At 40.6% G+C, this 19,602-nt stretch overlaps 1 protein-coding gene across 19 annotated transcripts; it reads right to left on the bottom strand.

The window, feature by feature from the left end:
* Positions 1–966: 966 nt before the first annotated feature.
* Positions 967–18,914, bottom strand: HNRNPA3 (heterogeneous nuclear ribonucleoprotein A3). 19 transcript variants are annotated; one of them, XR_004752490.1, is made up of 14 exons: positions 18,734–18,887; positions 15,129–15,240; positions 14,646–14,669; positions 10,650–10,772; positions 10,413–10,559; positions 10,121–10,331; positions 9,782–9,871; positions 9,613–9,720; positions 9,421–9,501; positions 8,249–8,395; positions 6,880–7,005; positions 6,716–6,787; positions 3,541–3,615; positions 967–1,320 (listed from the first exon to the last, which is right to left on the bottom strand). XR_004752490.1 is itself a non-coding variant. In XM_035332109.1 (13 exons), exons 2-12 carry the CDS (start codon positions 15,192–15,194, stop codon positions 6,735–6,737), a joined length of 1,176 nt encoding a protein of 391 aa, XP_035188000.1. In that variant the 5' UTR covers positions 15,195–15,240; positions 18,734–18,887; the 3' UTR covers positions 2,760–3,615; positions 6,716–6,734. The 19 variants fall into 19 exon arrangements, 16 of the variants coding, with proteins under 16 accessions (XP_035188000.1, XP_035188001.1, XP_035187999.1 ...); XR_004752488.1 differs by having other exon boundaries at positions 1,006–1,320; positions 3,188–3,615; XR_004752489.1 differs by lacking the exon at positions 967–1,320 and adding an exon at positions 2,760–3,339.
* Positions 18,915–19,602: the final 688 nt, after the last annotated feature.

Below are 19,602 nucleotides of genomic sequence, written 5' to 3'. Positions count from 1 at the left end.
ACTGCTAGCAGGTACCAAGCCTGCCTGAAGCACCAGAGGAATGTGAGACTCCAGTGCCATTTAAAGCAAGACAATCTAAAATTGTCATTCTTAACATCTGAGAGCACAAGCATAAAGGAAGAAGCACACTGCGCTATGGCCCTGAACCATCTTTCAACAGTGATACACAGCAGCTCAAACACACAGGTAGGTCTGGCAGCAGAGAACCTAAAAAGGAAAATATTCCTCACACACACAAACCCATTAACTAAGCTATAAAATGTCTCCAGTTTGTAGAGAAAATGTTTTCTCTACATACAATATAAATATTTTAATCACAAATTAGGTATAAACCAGCCCTCGGTAAAACCCTGCCCTCCATTTTGATTTGGTATTTTAGCACTAACACAAAAGCCTGTGGCAAACATGCTTCCAGCCTTTGCAGAGGCTGCTATATTTGTACTACACGTTTATAAAACAACGTAGGGATACTCACTCCATTACCAAGATGAAAAGAGCAATTAAAAACAACAACAACAACAACAACCTGCAGCTAATGCAGAAGCCTTGTTTGAATTCCACCTGGCAAAAAGCAGTATTCATATGAACACAAAGTTGGTTGTACTCACATCAAAATACCCAGTATCATTAAATAAGTATTCCACGTTAATCATTTTGGTATACATGAAAATACCAGCTTGCAAACTGTAGCCTTCATTCTATTACTATGACTAATGTACAATCCCAAACCTGGGAAAGACCAGTGACATTGCCAAGTCCTGTAAGTTCTAATGCACCCCAATGCTGCCCTCACACACTGACACGTCTCCATACGCAAACCATTTATTTCTTTATTAAGTCATTCAGTTGTGAAGCTGCTAAAACTAAAGTTCAGGAGCTGGGTTGAATCAAGTTTAACTTCTGACTTGCAGTTCCCAGTTGGAAAGATGATCCTGCCATTGTGTTGCAATGTAAGATCAGTTTGTGCTCCTCACAGCACTAAACAAAAAAAGGTGATGGCAACACATTTTGGAGTTTAAGTCATTTGACAATGTACACTTTATTTTGATACAAAAGTGAAATAATTTTCAACAAGTTTCAATCCATTATGGACTATATTGAAATTTTTAATTTCCATATTTTAAAACTCGTTTAACCACAAGTTATAAGATTTCACCATACTAGCACCATTGCTCTTCAAGTCTTTGCCAGTTATTAAAATACGTTATTCTGTTTCCAATCTTGCGATATTATCTTCTACATGAAGGTCATTTTTCTTCTACGGAGATACTTGGATTACTTTAGTTGAGGAAAAAGCTAATCTTAGATAGAGATGTCAACCTGTAGTACCCACAGCAGAAAAAGAATCATCCATCAGATATCTGAATTTTAGTGATACTCAAGCTCTTTCATGCTCCACACAAGATACACATATTTGTCAGAGATCACAGACTGATATGTAAGTGAATATTCCATTGCAGTATAGACAGTGTATGAATAAAAAGTTAATGTCCTAAATACAGGAACCAAAGACAGCAGCAAGTCAGTATATCACACAAGCAATACTTGAAAGACCAGGAACATTCCCCTTCCCACCTTAAAATACTCAAAGTATATCAAAGTTAAGATACTGTGATTAATTTGTTATAACAAAACATTTATCAAATCTGCATCAGCCTGGACTCCTTTTGGAGAAATACATGTTTATTACCTGAAAGTATGATTTGAAATTAACATAGCTCTAGGTATTAAATAGGATCATGTAGAACTCTAGCCTAAGGACCAATGCTTTGCAATTTTATTCACATCTCAATTTACAGCTGCTATTTTCAATAGCAACTGCTACAGAAAAACCTAGTCATTAAATAATATTCTTAACTCTTGGAAGTGCCTCTTAGACAAAGATACACTTGACCAAATATTCCTCATTAAGACATTAAGAATTAATGCTTAAGTATTCATCTTTGACAAGGTTTATTTCTGAGAGAAAAATAAAAAGGATATAATTGAAATGAAGCAAATCAATCAGGAAGAGTTGTAAATCCAAGTGTGAAAGTAACTCTAAAACTGAGTATCCAGTTACACACTTAGTGCAAAAAGAACCCTCGAGCACAATTTGGAAAGGAAATTTACACACAGGCCTCGTAATGGGATGCAAACCAGCAAATTTTGCTTTACTGTAAAAAAAAAAAAAAAAAAGTAACATTCCTCCTTCCCCGCAGTACAAAAACATTTGCTTGTAACTGAGTAAGCATAAGCCACATTAATGCTTTTCCCTGTTACGTATTTCTACCTTTACATGACTAGATGAGTTCTCAAGAGCGCCTCTGCATAGCAGAGGAAAAGTGTATTTCAACCTCTGGGTAAGGAAGCAAGCTAGTCACCTAAGCCAACAAGTTATCAAGTATACTACGCAAAGGAGAGACTGGGACCTCACTGCAGCAGGTTTGAATTTTAGCTCAACCTTGGCTAAGTAAAAATACTTGCCAACATTTTATTTAAGTATACACTCACTGTGAGATTTCCATTTAGTAAGTAGCTCCTGATTATATGCAAATTGCACATTACCATTGTAAAATACTTCAAGTTAACTTCTGATTGTACATGTTACAATGTGAAGTTTGCTTTCTAGATATTCAGACAGCCAGTAACAAGTCTCACTAGTGGAATCAGTCTGTGAATTTTCCTAAGGCCTAAGTGAAACTGAAATACATGTATTCAATTTGCCTTTTTCTGAGTAAATTAAGCATAACCAACACTGAAATAGAAACAGATTGTTGCAGGAATACTACGCAGATGCAAATGTGCTGGTAAGTTAAAATAAGTAACTGCTATCCAAAAAGGAATTAAAATACCCCATACGTGTAACAGTATGATACAGAAGAAAGTAGACATTCCAAGAGTTAAGAACCCACTTGCATATAAAGCAGATTCCATGAAGTTATTTTATTGCCATTGAGCCATATACAGTTGTGCTTTCAGCTGGGTATCACTTGTCAATATTAGCCTCCATTAACCTACCCTGAAAGCACCAAAAATCTGAAAGGGAACCAGACATTTCCATTTGGATACAAACTCACTTGGTAAGCTAAGAGTCATTTATTAGGAGGGAAACCTCTGTTTTAACAAATGTGAAACGTGTTTATGGAATTACTGCAGAATCAATACAATCTGTGAATGGTGATGAGCTGCTTAAGAGTGTCATAACCTTTTCATGTCACACTGGGTGAGGCTTCCATTTCTGTTGCAAGTACAATTTTTCAAAAGCAGACTGCACACTCTTCATGGTAACTACGAGAATGTATTTCAAAACATTTATCGTTTCTTTTTGTTGATCTCTGAAACACAACAATTTTGTACCTGCCAGGAAAGGAAGATTCTGGAACAGCAGTTATGTCAGCAGACAGCCCTAATCCAGAACAAGAAACACTGGATGACACACACGGGAATACTTGTTCCTTTATACTTAAGGCTTTCCCTACTATCAGAAGGCTGGTAAAGGAAAGCCTAAGAAGGAAATGAGCATTAAACACGTGTTTTACTATGCACTACAAATCTTACCCAGTCAGAAACCTTCAATTGAAGAGGATGTGCAAGACATTCCCCATTTTGTCAAGCAGCAGCTTCTCATTCAACCTGAAAATTAAAGAAATTACTCTTACCTTGTTAAAAAACCTCCCGCTACTCTTTTTAATTCATGAAAAATTTAAAGGCAAACCTTACCTATTCTCATTGCCCTTCCTTTCAGGTCTAAATGCTAGACCTATTGATTTTGAGTCAACTCAAGTAGCTATCACTCAAGGAGGTTCCAAAAGGTGAAGAACTCTTCCTAGACTTTCTTCTCGACATTTCAGCTGTGATAAGCGGATTTAACTAGCCTTTGGAAAGCTGCTCACTATCAGCACAGTATCTTATGCCTTCACTTTTCTGGAAGTTGAAGCTGTTGCTCCTGCTGCCTTGTCATTCTTTAATTATGCTGACTTCTCCATACTCAATAGGCTGCTGAAGTCCTGTCTTACGAGTCTCCTTAGCAAAGTATGGATCAAAGAAGTACATCCTAGGTTCTTTAAAACTGGTTAATCACTGTCCTCACAGCTTACACTTTTTCCACATCACAAACAACAGCTAAGCTACCCCACCCACCTACAAAGCGGTCACTTACACACTCCATCTCTTAAAAGGTTGCATACAGATCTTGTTCATAAAGTTTATTATGACACTATTTTTCAAAGTTAACATTGTTGTCACAGTACAGCTACAAGAGGCCCTGTTAAAAAGAACACTGTCAATACATTCTAAAAAGTTTTAGAAATACCAGATCAATTTTCAGAAGGGACATCAAACCCAACCTCCAGTTGTCCCTGCAATCAGATGCAGGCCCCAGTTACACGTCTACACATCTTCTAGGTGTAGTAGCATACAGAGCAGGTCAGTAGTTAGGTGTCTCACTCCCTAGTGAGATGTGTTTTGGTTTTGAATGTGTTTTCAAACTCCAAAGGGGTCATTAAAAAAAACGCCTTTATTGACATACAACCTCCCCACCCCCAACCCCACCCCACCCCACCCCCAATCCCAAATTATGTACAACAACAGAAGTTTTCACTAAATCAGCAATTCTTGCTTTAAGTTATAGTTTAAAACTCCACAGAAAAGAATAAGCAGACTTTGAAATCCAGTTTGGAGGCTACCATCTTGACAGCGGTTCCTTGTTTTAGTGTACTGCAGTCTAAATACACTCCGATAACATTGTTTAAATAACAGTTTAATTTTTTCAAACAACACACTCATTTTTCTAATACTTCTTAAAATTATAATTCATTATTAATATGACTGATTATGCCTTGAGTCATTTCATACATCTTTGCAGATTCATTCCTACACTGGAATTGCATTTACCTTATACTGCACATTGACCCAGAAGTGAAACAGGTGTGAGTAATTCCAATATCAATCACATATTGTCAAGTGTCTGAATATTTCTTCTATTGACTGTGTCCCTACTCTTCTGATTCTGAATTGTCAGAAAGCACTGTCCTGGCAATAGTTGAGAGAGAAGTCACATCAGCTGTCAAAAGCACAGACTGTAGTGCCTTAATTTGGAGGTCAGAAGTAAGAATTAAGTACAATTTCTAGCCATATGTGCTGATAAGATTTGCTACTCCAGTGCATCAAATCAAATTGTAAAACACTACCATTCTGCCTACGGACACTTAAGACTGTACCATTTTGTGTTGTGGGAAATGTTTCTGGTCAGTAAAATACAACTAGATCATGTTTTGTTTCATCTTCAGGCTCTTACCTGAGCTTAGATATTCGTAAGGGAAAAAAACTTGAGGACTATGCTAGTTAGAGCGCCCACTGGAAATGGGCTTTTGGAACGCATTACCTGGGACTGTCAGTGATTACACCTGTGCTACCCTTGGCTCCCAGTCAGAAGAATGTGTCCAGAAAATTGCCTAGGGTGCATGCAAGAAAGTATATAGCCATTAAGTTATTTAGGAACATACCTATTACTCTCACTATGACGCCTTGTTTAATTGAAATAGCACAATCTGGTGTGAGGGAGAGGGAAATGGGGAGAAAGGAAGGGGATGAAAATTCCAAGCCACCCTCCCCAAAGTATAGTTTTATTGAAACAGAATCATTGTATATCCCAAGGAAACAGGCACTTGATTCCCACCCCACCTTAACTTCTCGGGAATTACAATAAATAAAAAGGTAAAAAGCAAGTTTCTTTTTCTCTTCACCCAGAACTTGAGCAACTGCAGTTATCCCTTATACATCTCAAAGGAGACGGGAGACAGCTTGAATGTGACTAAAGTTGGTCTTGTTAAAATATTTATCATGCCTTATTTTCTTGAAGCGCTAGTACTAATACAGAACTACAAATTAAAAAAATATGCACAAACCAAAAAGTAATTTGAAATTTTCATTTGAAGGTAAAGCTTAGTTCTATAATTCACAAACACTAATTTGAGTAACTCAATCCTAGTTATACATCTAAACAAACTATAATGCAACATACAGATGTTTTCCCTCTGTATGCCTATGTAACTCATATCAATGACAGTTACATATATACACTGAGACTAGACCCCTTTAAGACTGCAAATCAATAGGTGTTTCTATTGTTAACTTTAAATTAATACAAAATAGTAATTGAGAAATGCATTAATCCTCTCTATTAACTAACAAGGAAACACCCTAAACTACATTTTATTTCTGTTATAGAGTTCTCTGTACTAAATGTGGAAAAACTGAACTACACAAATATTGAAAAGTTAAAAATTCCTTAATTTGTTTATTCCTGGTACCACTACCACAATTTACAGGGCAATATACCTGATGTAATGGGAAAATAAAAAGAAAAAAGAAAGACAAAGCTACAACAGATAAAGACCTCAGGAATGTACATCTAATTGACACTACATTGCATTAATCAATAGCTGCACTTTTTGCAAACTGTGGCTATGACAGTCCTGAACAAGAAGGGTTTCCTGTTTAAGCTGCAGTAACTTTTCTGACTATGGATCATCGTTCCTTCTGTGGCAGATTTTACAGTTCCTCTAATGCATTTGGGACGACTGTCTCAAAGTAACCTGCAGCTTTCCTGACAACTCCTCGCTCTCTCTCCTGCTAAGAACTGTAGCCTGTTGAATACAGGATAAGAAAATTATTACTCTCAGTGAACAGTTGTACATTATTCATCATCATTATAAATATGAATTACACCTACCCTTTTTCTGGTAGTATTTTTAGAATCTTCTACCACCATAGCCCCCACTTCCACTTCCAGATCCATAACCACCTACAAAGAAAACAGGGTACATATTGAAACTTACGATTAATAACAAGGAAGATTAAACAAAAGAAGTATTTTCTGTATAGAATTTTATTTACCACCATAGGGACTGCCTGAACTTCTACCACCAAAGCTGCCACCACCTTTCATGGGACCATAGTTAGACTGCTGCTGTCCACTGTAATTGCCAAAATCATTGTAGTTTCCACTGCCACCATAATTACCTAAAACAAAAGCAGGTGTGTGAATTTATGAAGTCTGTAAGATTATGAATTTCAGTGTAATCATCAGTATTTTACATCCTTTTAAAATAGAAATGTAAGCACTGTGGATGCTACCTATGCTCACAATATGCAGTATAGAGAAAACCCTTAGCATTTCTAAGATTGGAAACTGGTATTTCACTGAAAATGAAAAGTAGCAGGCTATATTAGAATGTTCATATAGGTTTGACAGGCAATTTGAAGTTACCACGAGAGGCCAAATCTAATGCCTCGAAACTCAGGAAAGCACAGTAGTTTCAATGCCATTTTTCCACATTGCTCAGAGCTTTGCATGTTATGACCAACCGTGTAAACTACAAGCCAAGCATACAATTTATTTGCTCTAAAACGTGACAGAGCTGTATATATGCTGCATGCCCATGACATCACAGAGCATTAAGAAAATATGCACAAGATTTTGCACTTAAACTGCCAAAACTTGCACTAGGTCCATGCAAGTTATTTTCTAGAATTCTTGGGTAAGAAGCAGTAAGAATCTTGCATGTTTTAGTATTTGTGGTATATTCTAATCAGAAAAATCTGCCATTAAAGGCCTCTAAAGAAGTTACCACAGGTCTAAAAAATAACCCTAGCATTCAGAAACTCCTGTAAGGAAATTAACACTGACAACACAGAACAGGAACGTGGCTAAACTGATTATTTAACAGGACACAGCTAGATGTATTTTGATTTTGTTTAGTGTCTTCCCTGATAGTATCTACTCATCAAAGGTTTACACTAGTTACCACTGGAAAAGAGTACTGTAATAAAATGGCATCCAGTTAGTCTAATTAGAATGTGTAATTGGCAAAACAACCACATTTATAAAAAGTTAATCAGAGTACCTTGTTTCACAATCAAACAATAAAAAGCGTAACTTTAGACATTTAGTCCTCATGAAGGACATGACCTATGTGGTGTGAACAGATACCCAACACCACTGTATTTCAAGTGGTCAAAAGTTTAAGTTCTCCTACTCCCACACACGGATTTACAGCAGCTGCTTTTAGAAAAGTTACAGGCAAAGTAATATTTTATAGTTTAAGCAAAGCTGATCCAGATGGAAGAGAATTTTCCTTGTTTAACACACTAATCTGCATTAACACCTAATTTCATAACTAATCTTATACAATACCACACTTCAGCCACTGTACTACTCGAACCTGACTAAAAAAGGTTTGGCTAATTAGAGCTGTCATCTTACCACCTCCAAAATTTCCTCCTTCGTTGTAGCCATCATATCCTCCTCCTCCACCTCCATATCCACCACCTGGGTTTCCATATCCTGGTCCTCCACCACCACCATAACCTCCTCTGCTGCCATACCCAGGACCACCTCCATAGTTGCCACCTTTGAATATAAAAAAGTCAAACTAAGCACATCAAAGCTAAATATTGGTTAAAAAAAAAAAGCCCATTAACACACACACAAAAAAAACACAAGCACACAAAAATGTCCCAGTTGTTTCCCTTGCAGCGTATTCACTGTGGTTACATCATTTACCTGAACTGTTCAATCCAAACGAAAAAAAAGCATTAGCTTATGCCTACCCTAGAAGCACTGCCCTTGGAACTTTTCTAGCTCATGCACAGTACACAGATATACAACATGTAATAGCTGCCTCTTTGCACAAGTGGCTGTCACTACTGTAAACCATCCTCTTTATTCCTCTGAACTAAAATTACTCAGTAGGCAAACTCTCAAAATAATTCTGGTTTATATTTTTATCCAGACATACAACTTTATTTACACTTGTCTAAGCTATCAGATACTTTTTTTTTTCCCCGAGTCACCCAGAGAACCCAAAAGACAATATTCCAGAAGTTGACTTTTTCTCAGACATACCAATGGAGTACTTGTGAACTGGGACACGGTCCCAAAGAACTCAGGATCACTATGTGTATCCGCTTACAGGATTGGGACAAACAACTAATCGCTGCTTCCCTTATTCCCCCTCCCCCCAAAAAAGAATGCTGCTATCACAGCTGTTTGGCAGCTTCCACTCTTCTCTTCAGATGGATTTTGGATACTCATCCAACTTCATCATGAAAAGATAGTAATGAACAAGTCTTGGAGTTGACTGCAAAGACTTCTGGTATGCCAGGTGGTCACTGCTTTGTTTAATTTAGTAATCTCAGCTGACACCATTATCTTAATTCCATTTTCTCAATGACAACTGCTATGTGACCTCATGACATTAGGTCATAGGGGAGTATTTTTCCACCCATAATTTTGAAAGGAAAACAAAAACCTCTAATCTTCACAGCACTACAACGCACATTATCACTGAAGTAGACTCCGTGTCCAAGGTGGAGTTAAGACTACAGCTGGTTACGCTGGCAGGAGGCAGGGAGAAGAAGGAGCAATACACTTACCATCACCAAATCCATTGTATCCGTCACCACCCCCAAAGCTTCCTCTGCTCCCACCACCGCCACCACCACCCCCATAGCCGCCTGGAACACAAAACAGATGAGATTGTTGGCTTAAACACTTAACATGTGTTCACGAAAAAAGACTTGGCAAATGTGGAAATTACTTTCTACAGAAACATTCTAGTCGTTTACCTCTTCCACCAAAGTTTCCTCCTCGGCCAAAGTTTCCTCCACCACCTCCAAAATTTCCACGACCCATGAAATTGCCTGAGCCACCCCCACGACCTACAAAATATTTTGCTTAAATTACATTAAATGAAAACCAGTTATGTTATATAACCCTACCTAACTCCAAACTTACCTCTCTGAGAGCTAGCAGTCTGCATCTCTTGTTTTGAGAGTGCTTTTTTCACTTCACAGTTATGTCCATTTATAGTATGGTATTTCTGAACTAGAGAAAAATTGAGAAAAAGGACAGCATTAGAAATTCAAGTAATTGAAAGCAATATGCTGTACAACTCTCATAGAAAGCTACTGTAAGGCATGACCCCAGTTTTCAAAGGAGTATTAAAGCTACTCCATTGCTCACAACAGTCAAATAGCTCATCGTGCCAACATCTTATATTCCATGTGCTGCTTTTCTGAAAGCTCAAGTTACACTTTTATCCTGCAAGTCATTTCTCATTAAACAATTACATACCAACAATTTTATCAACTGTATCATGATCATCAAAAGTTACAAAAGCGAAGCCTCTTTTCTTTCCACTTTGCCTGTCTTCCATGACTTCTATGGTTTCAATCTTGCCATATTTTTCAAAGTACTCCCTTAAGTTATATTCTTCTGTATCTTCTTTAATTCCACCAACAAATATTTTCTTTACTGTGAGATGCGCCCCAGGCTTTACAGAATCCTGCAACACCAAAAATTACATTCAGCATTTTAAATAATTAAGTAGAAATTAAGACATAAAATAACTAAAACCCTAACTTACCTCCCTTGAAACTGCTCTCTTTGGTTCAACCACGCGTCCATCAACCTTATGTGGTCGAGCACTCATGGCAGCATCCACCTCTTCCACACAAGAGTAAGTCACAAAGCCAAAGCCTCTGGAACGTTTTGTTTGTGGGTCTCTCATCACCTAAAAAAATACAGGGGGCACTCTGCATTTCTGTACTAGAGTAAGTGCCTATATCCTTTCAAAAGCACAAACTAATTTTGGACACTTTACCACACAGTCCGTGAGTGTGCCCCATTTTTCAAAGTGTTCTCTCAAGCTATCATCAGTTGTTTCAAAGCTCAGACCTCCAATGAACAGCTTTCTCAACTGCTCTGGCTCCTTAGGCTCATGGCCCTATAAAATCAAAAATAAAATACATATTTTGAATACAAACCACAGAATTAACATTTCACAGATTTACTAAAACTTATCTGTGCATATAACTACAAATAGGTGGAACACATTTACATAAAAACAATGTCTTCTAATGGTTGTAGACAGCAGCATAATAAACTTAACAATTAATGAGGTGTGATTTTAATTAAACAGTAACTAACTAACAACTTAAGAATGCTCAAATGCAAACAACAGTAAGGAGACTTCAATGCACTAAATAGTTTGGTTGCTTACTTTCCTCCTCTCCAAGTGCATTTGTTTTATGCTCATCTTATGTTCGAGTTGCATATTGCTCTGTAGGGATTAGCAATGAAGCACTGCTAGATAAAGGGAAGTTCTAACACTTCATGAAGCACAATCATAAGGAACAATCAAAAAATGAAGAGCACAGTATGCAAATGGCAAAAATAGGTTACTGACCAAATCAAGCACTTAAGTCTTTTGGACTATCTGATTTCCAACTATTTTTGAAGTTTATTTTTATGCACTTTAAAGAAAATTGATCAATTCCAATTTATTTAATAATGCAAATTTGTACTTGGATAAATTTGTAAGTTAAGCACACGATCAAGAAATTAGAAGTACGAATCTGGTTTTCAGTGTTGCGGACAATACCTCTTAAATGTGAATTAACAAAGACTTGCGTCTTGCAGAAAAAATATCTTGAATGATAACTAATCAATGACCAGGAATATGGATAACTACTGGATTAAGACTGGTAACTTAACAAGCAAACTTAAAACTTCAGTTTAAATTGAAACTCTTTACAATATCAAAAAGATATCTGTTTATAGAATAAAGTGGGCTTAAAATGCATTAGTGTTTCTGCTCTGTTACATATTTTATTTAGTGTGCACTTGAAAAAATCTTGTAAAACCTTGTAAAAAATCATTTTACAACTTTCTCCCATCCCCAAAGAGAGGAGTTTTCTAACAAGCAACCATATTAAGATCTTATTTTACAATCTGGTACTTCTGTGAGTTGCATCCTGCAACGAAGTGCCGGTCAGCTACACCACATATGACTTCAATTCTGCTGCAGGAATGAACAATGGGCTTCACTGTTTCTGCTGTGCTAAGAAGCACAAATCTTAGAGTTGAGCTACATAAAACCAGCCGTAGTCTTCTACATATAGATGCCTTGCTTCAAGCCTGTAGGTGAAGTGCTTTAGCTTCTGCAAGTTTAAATGAAAGAGGTGGCAGTGCTAGTGTTGGTCAGAAAAGCATCCCTTTGAGTACTACACAACCACCCTACAGAGCAATGAATACGGTGATGTGATACATGATAAAAGAATTTTTTTTAATTATATGCTGCTTTAGATATCCATTGGTTTATAACTTTTGGGTTAAACTACAGGAAACAATGCCTAAGATTATGAAAAGCTGGCTGGGACTAATCCTCGCTCTTATTTAAACCTGCTAAACTGAGGAAGAGCTAGCCCCAGCATTTTTAGTAACATTTTTTTATTTAAGGCACTAACTTCATTACTACAGGATTATCTGATAGTCAATGGCACCATGACTAAAATAAAACTTCTTTTCCGTGGTCTCCTAAGTGATCTGAACTACAGAAGTATTATTAAAAAAATCTTTTTAATTACGTGGAAACTTAAAATCTTAAAGAGTTAATACACTTACGGTATATAGAAACTGCTTTAGGTTCAGTGAAGTATTATTTTCTGTTGCTAACTGCATTTTTTTACATTTACTTACACTACTTACTTTTTAGCTGGTTGTGTTAAAGCTGAGAATATTGACTCTTTTAAACTCTCCTATTCTTAATAAAAGGAATCTATTATGACTTTACTATTATTAATATCGAATTTAGACTTCTCCAAAGCCAGAAACCTAAGAAAAAAAGCTTTTTATTGTTCTCTAATGCTGCTTAAGTCTGTGGCGTTGTCAATTAGCAAGTCAGACTGCTTTTCCATTTAAAGAATGACCCCAGAACTCTTCGGGTCACTCCTGAAAGGAGAAGCGAAGTCCTTTTCCACTTATTTTATTACACGCACACGAACTTCAGTTCTTACATAGGAAAAAAAAACTCTTGATGTTATAACTTCTCTCTTCCATCAAAAATGATTGTCCTCAGAACACATCTATTTTATAGGAATATTCCAGACAAATAAAAGGTGGTACTTTGTTAGGGACGAGTTGTTTTTCCAGGCATTTTGTTCTCGCTGGGGATAAGCATCTCTAGGGCTTTCAGAGTGCTCTTCTCTGTCACACAGGATGCTGTTTCTCAATCCTTCCGCTGCAAACTAGTTACAACAGCCTTTCCTGTGCAGCAAGCCCTGTACAACATGATGTCTTTCCCTCTAACTATGACACTGCCTCAGCAGGATCAGCAGGCTCCCTCCCTCCCACTCAGAGGCTGCGGGCCAGCTCGCCATTTTGCAGCGTTCCATCCGGGGCCGGGGGGGAGGGAGGGAGGGCTGCTCGGTAATTCCCTGACTGCTTGCAGCCAGCAGGCTGGAAAGAGACTATGTTCCTTCCCCCTAAGCATTTTAAGTGCTTTCCCAAACATATTAATAGGTTCTGTGGAGGCGGGGAGCTTTTCTTCCTGCCGTGGCTAGCTACTTCCTTCTCAAGCCGAAGCCCTGCGCGGCACAGACCGCCTCCATTTTGTGAGCGATCTGATCTGTCTCCTCCACACTCAATATGGAGCCGGAGGGGTGGGGCCATGGCAGAGTGGGATTGCGCACACAAGCAGCCCCTGGCCCCGTCCCAGCGCCGCAGTGGCGCTGCAGGAGTGTCCCTGCAGCCCCCGCCCGGCCTGACGGGGCCGCGTTACAGCCAGCAGGGCAGCCCGTGCTGGCGCCAAGGCCGGCATTTTGGGGCTGCGTCTGGTTCTCTCTGCGCCACCCTTTCTCACAATCGAAATCAGGCTTCTATATCCTACCTAGAACCCCAAACGCTTGGTTTAGTCTGCCTGCGCCTTAGAAGAAAAAACAGGCAGCTCGCACCCGTGATTCCTGTAAAAATCACAGTCTTGGCAAAATTACAAATTTTTTGACAATACTGCTGTAGATACACATTGTCTTTATTCAGAGTTTGCAAGAAACTCAACCTTCATGTGGCAGGGGTTCTGCATGATCAGCATTTTGAAGTTGCAGCATTTCTCTCTAAAGGCCCTGTTTTGACATGAAGCCCTGCCATGTACTGTATCTTTAGGAACAAGCTCATCCCAAAATGCCTGTCACTACGGCTAAGTTTATGTTCAGCTAAACCCTAGACTGACTTCTGGAGCTCAAAAGCTTGCAGACAACTGGGGTTAATCAACTTTCTCTGGAAAATATTTTCCCTAGAAACTTAATAGCATTTATGTGGATTCCTGGCCAAGCTACTTCTGTAAACTACACAAGCTCATTTTGCAGGCAGCTGGGGAACCCCAGTTACATTCTAGCCGAAGTCCAAGGGCAGCTAAAGGGTTGAAACATTGGTTTGCAAGAGGACTTTACACATTTCTTCAATACAAAGTAACCATAAGCTAATGGATACATGCAACTCAGAAAAAGGTTTGTTCTTAACTCTAACCCTCTGATATTACAGCAGTGTATGATCGCCAGAGAAAGGTGGGCTTAACTAGCTTAAAATATTCAGGCATCCTGGAAAAGTAACGTTAGAAAGCAAATCAAAGTATACAATCAGACAGCGTCTCAATTACAAGCCATACAAGCATAGTTAATACCCTCTTTGCTAATCTTAAAATTGAGTTTGTACTCTGAAGGGTATTAAGACTTTTCCCCCCCTCCCACTTCCACACCCTGCCCCAAAGTAACTAGCTCCCATCCTCCCAGAACAGCCCCACCATCTTCTCTATACTACGCACCTTATTCAGTCTACGGTATTTCTGCTAGAAGCAAAAGAAAACAGTTATTTTTACTTAGTACAGCCTCGCTTTCATTTGCAGTGACTATTAGGCAACCATTTTTTATTACAAAAGAACCTGTCTTCATTCCCACTAAAAAAAAGATTGTGAAGATAGGAAAGGATCGAGTTCCTGCCAATATTCTGAGGATGCATCTATTTCTTTAAAAGAAAAATAATTACACCTTAGTCACAAGCATACATTTACACATTTAGTTATAACAAAACTATAAAAGCAACGTTTCCCCACTATACTTAACATCCCACCCCTTAGAATTGTAACTACTATACAGCACTTTAAAGTTACTCTGCTACTATGGGGATGAAGAAGGTAGAAAAAAAAAGTTCTGAATTAACGTATCAGATAGGAACAGTTAACTATTTTTATTAATCTCTTCCCCTTAAAGCTACTTGTTTTTAATTAAAAAAAAAGCAATTCTCTCACCTGTGAAGATCGTCTTCCTTTTCTCTTGTAGTCTTCCACCTCTCTCTCTTCCTTAAGAGCAGCCATTTTCGAAGGGTACTCTAACTCGGCCTTTCTTTTAGATTTAGGAAACCTAGAAAACAGGTTGGATAAGTCAGTACTTACCCCAATTCCTGTGAAGTAGGGCCTTTCTCTGGCTGCAATGCACAGGTGTGGCTTTACAGAAGGGGAAAAGGGGCAATGAAAGTGTGTATGTATATATGTATATAAAAAGTATTTCAAAGGGTAAAAATCCTCAGCCTATTTTGCCCCAAGAGTAGCTGCAGAAAGAACATCTGCTACCAGGTCAAAGCGTTGGAATAACTTGGTACAATCCGAAGTTATAACCTGTGGAACAACGTATTTCAAATATTGCCTTATGCAACTATCACGAATACAACCCGTGTATAATAATAAATCAAATTCTACTTCTCCAGATTTAAAATCCAAAATTTTTGCAAAAAACATTTTGGAAATAATGCTTATTAGAATTATCTTATGTGTAACCTACTGAAATCAGTAACCCAGCGGCTTACAAACTGGAATACTACAGGATGTGGAATGTTTTCTGTACTGAAAAATATTTTCCACTAACACCAGTGGAAGGACCCTTTAGTGATTCTGTTCTTGTAGAACTAGAAATTTTTAACGCTTGAACCCTAGCTATCTGTAGCGCTGCTCATTTTTGTTACTTTTCCTTGCAAATTATATATTTTGTTACTATTTTGATAAAAATTGAGCACATAGAGTACAATGAATATTAATGAAGTTATAAAAAGTATTTCACAAGATAAACTCAGTCAGTGCATCCATACATAAGCATTCAAAGAAAGAAACATTTGTTTTCACTTTTTTTTTTTTTTTTTTTAAATCAAGTTTCCTAAATTCATTGTTAGGTGATTTCTCTTATTATGCTATATTACTATCTTTGGAAACAATTCACTATTACGCCAGGTGTTTCTTGAAAATCATTGCAGTAGCCAACGTAGTCCACTCAGTAATACGGTACTGTAAAATTGCATTTGTACTGCATTAGAGGTATTGATATTTACAAGATTAAGTGTATTGTTTTTTATTTTTTGTTTTTGAAGTGTTATTGCATAGACAAAGACAGGTAGGTCTTCACTAATGACTCACTTATTCAAAGTTGAATAATATAATTCCATGTTTAAATTCAAATTAGGGTTCAAATTAAAACCTTAATATTAAAGAACTGTGAAATCACGAGTGTTGTGATTGAAGGTGTTAAGAATCTTAAAGGTTTTATGAACTAATGTCAGGGCATTTGTATTATCCTCAGTTCCTCTGTGCCATGTTAACCTGCTCTTGAAATCCTTCAAATAAAACTTAGATTGACTTAGCTGAAGGACTTAGTATCCTAATACCTCCTGAGCTGTTCAATTCCTCAAATCACACAGCAGTCAAGGGCTTTTAAAAAAATGTTGCTGTATGGCGAAATAAATCTTTTGGAATTATTGAGGGAAGGACTAGGCCTAGATACCTTTTTAAGTAATGGAAAGTTTGCAAATGCTCCCTGATTTCATCACCTGCTGCCTTCCCCAGTGGGGCTCCATACTGGCCACCATAAAGCTCATAGGCATGGTCTCTGCCATGATGGCATCTGAAGGCACGATGGACAAAAAAGAACTGCTTTATTACTGATGAGTACCATCAGCTGAAGTGGTACACAGCCCTGTGCAGCTCTGTTCCTACCTTGTTTCACAGGAAACTTAAACTGTAAATACTAGCATTTTTATAATTAATATCAACAAAATATTGGTTTTCGCTTTGATTTAAAAATAGTCAAAGCATTCTTATCAACTGAGTTTAACTAGCATTGAAGCAGTTGTACACTGCAACTTAAATGACAGAAATGAAAGTAATCAGAACAAATTTGTTGGCTATAATGGACAGAGAGTTCCCAGGAACTACCTAATTACTACAAGAAACTTGTAAGGCTACTCCGTCTCTTAGAGAGACAAGAGGTGCTGGTTGAGGGGAAATTGACATTCCCAAGATGGAAATTTACTTGTCCATTCTGAGAATACAGTGGAGATGTATGGATCTTTTCTGAAAAAGACAAAGTTGGACCTAAGTGCATATAGCGTATCTTGCCAAAGGTAAGGTTTAAAGCACCAAAAGAATAGGTTTTCAGCTCTAAGTGCATTTGCAGTTTATTCCCAACACCAACAGGAACATTTCCTGGGAAGAAAAAACAATATATTAGCTTAGTAACTATGTGATGGGTTACCAAACTTTACTGAAGCATGTTCAAATGCTTTGAGTTCATCCTCCCTCCAGTTTGTCAGTGTTCAACAATCCTGTAGCAACTAAGACAATTGCTTACGTGGAAAACAGAGCTATTTTTAGCTGTTTTGCTCAGGGATCCAGTTTCTTCTTGGCTTTTAATGGGACAGAAACTAGTGTGAGCCGTCACGTCTCTGTTCTCAATTCTACAAGGCCTGAGCTTGCAAAGGAAGGGTCACAAAACCCAGAAAAAAACCTGACCCATGTTTACTCACCATACTTTGAGCATTTCAAAGTAATTTGAAATGCTTGAAAATAAAAAAAAAAAAAAAAAAGGTTTTGAGAAGAGAGGGAAAAGAAGCAAGAGGCGGTATTTCTCCCTGGGTAGGGCAGGGGTGACTGCCCCAGCCTGGATTTGATTTTGGCCCGGTTCACGTCGGGGAAGTCCTGAAGCAAGGCCTGCGTGCGGGGCCGCTCCTTTGTGCTTCCCACCAGGGCCATGGCGGGCTGCCGCAGAAAGAACGCCGAGGCTCCTGGGCATGTGCGGCTGGGGGCGTGGAGACAGGGCGACGGGAAACTTCCAGGGCTGCCTCGCCCCGCTCCCGGCCATAAGAGGGGCCTACACGTGCTGACTGCTACGTGTACGTGTACCGGAGCACGGCACCGAGCCCCCCCCCCCCCCCCCCCCCCCGCCCCCCAAGGGGGGCCGCCCCCCGGGCGCCCGCGGGGGGGGCGGGGCCCCGCCCCCCCCCCCCCCCCCCCTTCCTGCCCGCGCCACGCCGCAGGGAGGCGGCGAGGAGCACGGCGCGGCCGCCATTACGCGAGCCCGCGCTGCAGCACTGCGCGCGCTGCAACCCCCCCCACTCCCCCTCCCGCCTTCCCGCCCAGGCGCGCTGCTGCAGCCTCAGTGCACCACCACCACCACCGCCACCGCTGCTGCGCGGGCTGCGGCTGGGCGGCCCGCTTGCCGTTACCTCCATTTTGTGCACGTACCCGCCTCCGCCAGCGCCAATATGGAGCCGAGGGAAGGGGGGGGGTCACGTGGCGGGAAGGCGGGCTCGGGGCTCCGCGCCACCAAGGCGGAGGGGGATTGCGCCAGGTGGGGGGGGGGGGGGGGGGGGGGTCCGGGGGGGGGGCCGCGCGCCCCCCGGCCGGTGCCGCTTTTTTTTCCCGCCGCTCCTCCCCTCCCCCGCCCGCGCCGTTAGCCCCGGGCCGCGCGCGGCGGAGCGGCCCCGTCCCCGCCGTAACGGGCGTGAGGGGGGGAAAAGAAGAAAGCGAGGATCAGCCGCGGAGGGAAGGTGGGGATAGGGGAGGAGAGGTGAGATAAGAAAAGATATAACCGTGCCAGCGTCCGCCCGAGCGCCTGCCCGCCCTCTCCTCGGTCCCACGCCGGCAGCCGGCCTGGCGCACTCACCGCCGCCCGCTGAGGGGGTGGAGACGCCGGCGCGCAGCCGTTACTGGCGGCGCCCGCCCGAGCACCGCCTCTTCCCCTCACGTCAGGGCGGCCGCCGGCCTCCCCCCGCCCTTCCCCTTCCCCTCCCTTCCTCCGCCTCAGCAGAGAGGCGCCCGCGAGGGCTGTGGGGAGAGGGGTTGTGGAAGCGCTGCCGCTGAGGGAGGCAGCTCACAGAGCTTAGCGGCAGGGAAAAGAAAAAAAAAGGGGGGGGGGGGGGGGGGGGTGCGGGGGGGCCGCGGGCGCGAGTCTGGGGGAGGGCGCGGGGGGCCCCGACCCCGCCGGGGGAGGTGTTTTTTTTTGCCTCCTGGCGTCGCTTTTGTCCTGGGGGTGCTGTGAAAAGATGGCCGAGCGGAGGCTGCTCAGCTCGCACCCGTTGGAAGCGGGGGTGGGTTCGGGTTGAGTACCAGAACCAATGCGGGCGGTTCGGCGAACCTCTGGAGCTTCGTCAGCGGAGGCATCGCCAGTTCCTTGTAGTGGGTTTTGTCACCACGAACCAACAAGGGTTAGTTTGTGAAGAGAAGGGTTTTTCTTCAATAATTTAATGTACAATATAGCAGAGTGAAGAGTTAAGCACGTACATAAGCATTTTTTTTCCTTGTCTGGAAAATGACAGGAGGAAAACAAAAGGCATAAAAATGTACCCTCTTCAGTCTTGTTTATGCCTGTCCTCTCATGGTTCCAGTAACTATTTCAGAACAATGACCTAACCCCGCTTTTGGCACTTACCCCTATTAAAACAAAACAAAACAAAAACAA

This window comes from Oxyura jamaicensis, chromosome 7 (assembly GCF_011077185.1).
Source record: "Oxyura jamaicensis isolate SHBP4307 breed ruddy duck chromosome 7, BPBGC_Ojam_1.0, whole genome shotgun sequence".
Taxonomy (NCBI): Eukaryota; Metazoa; Chordata; class Aves; order Anseriformes; family Anatidae; genus Oxyura; species Oxyura jamaicensis.
Note: the sequence above shows the minus strand (reverse complement) of the source record. Positions and strands in the feature narration are given on the sequence as shown.

Excerpts from the sequence above, each read along its gene's own strand:
- HNRNPA3 (XM_035332108.1), bottom strand. The coding sequence starts at position 15,194 with ATGGCTGCTCTTAAGGAAGAGAGAGAGGTGGAAGACTACAAGAGAAAA. Across the intron at positions 10,560-10,649 it reads GCACACTCACGGACTGTGTG|GTGATGAGAGACCCACAAAC; the intron begins GTAAAGTGTCCA and ends GTATTTTTTTAG. Across the intron at positions 8,396-9,420 it reads ATACAATGGATTTGGTGATG|GTGGCAACTATGGAGGTGGT; the intron begins GTAAGTGTATTG and ends TTATATTCAAAG.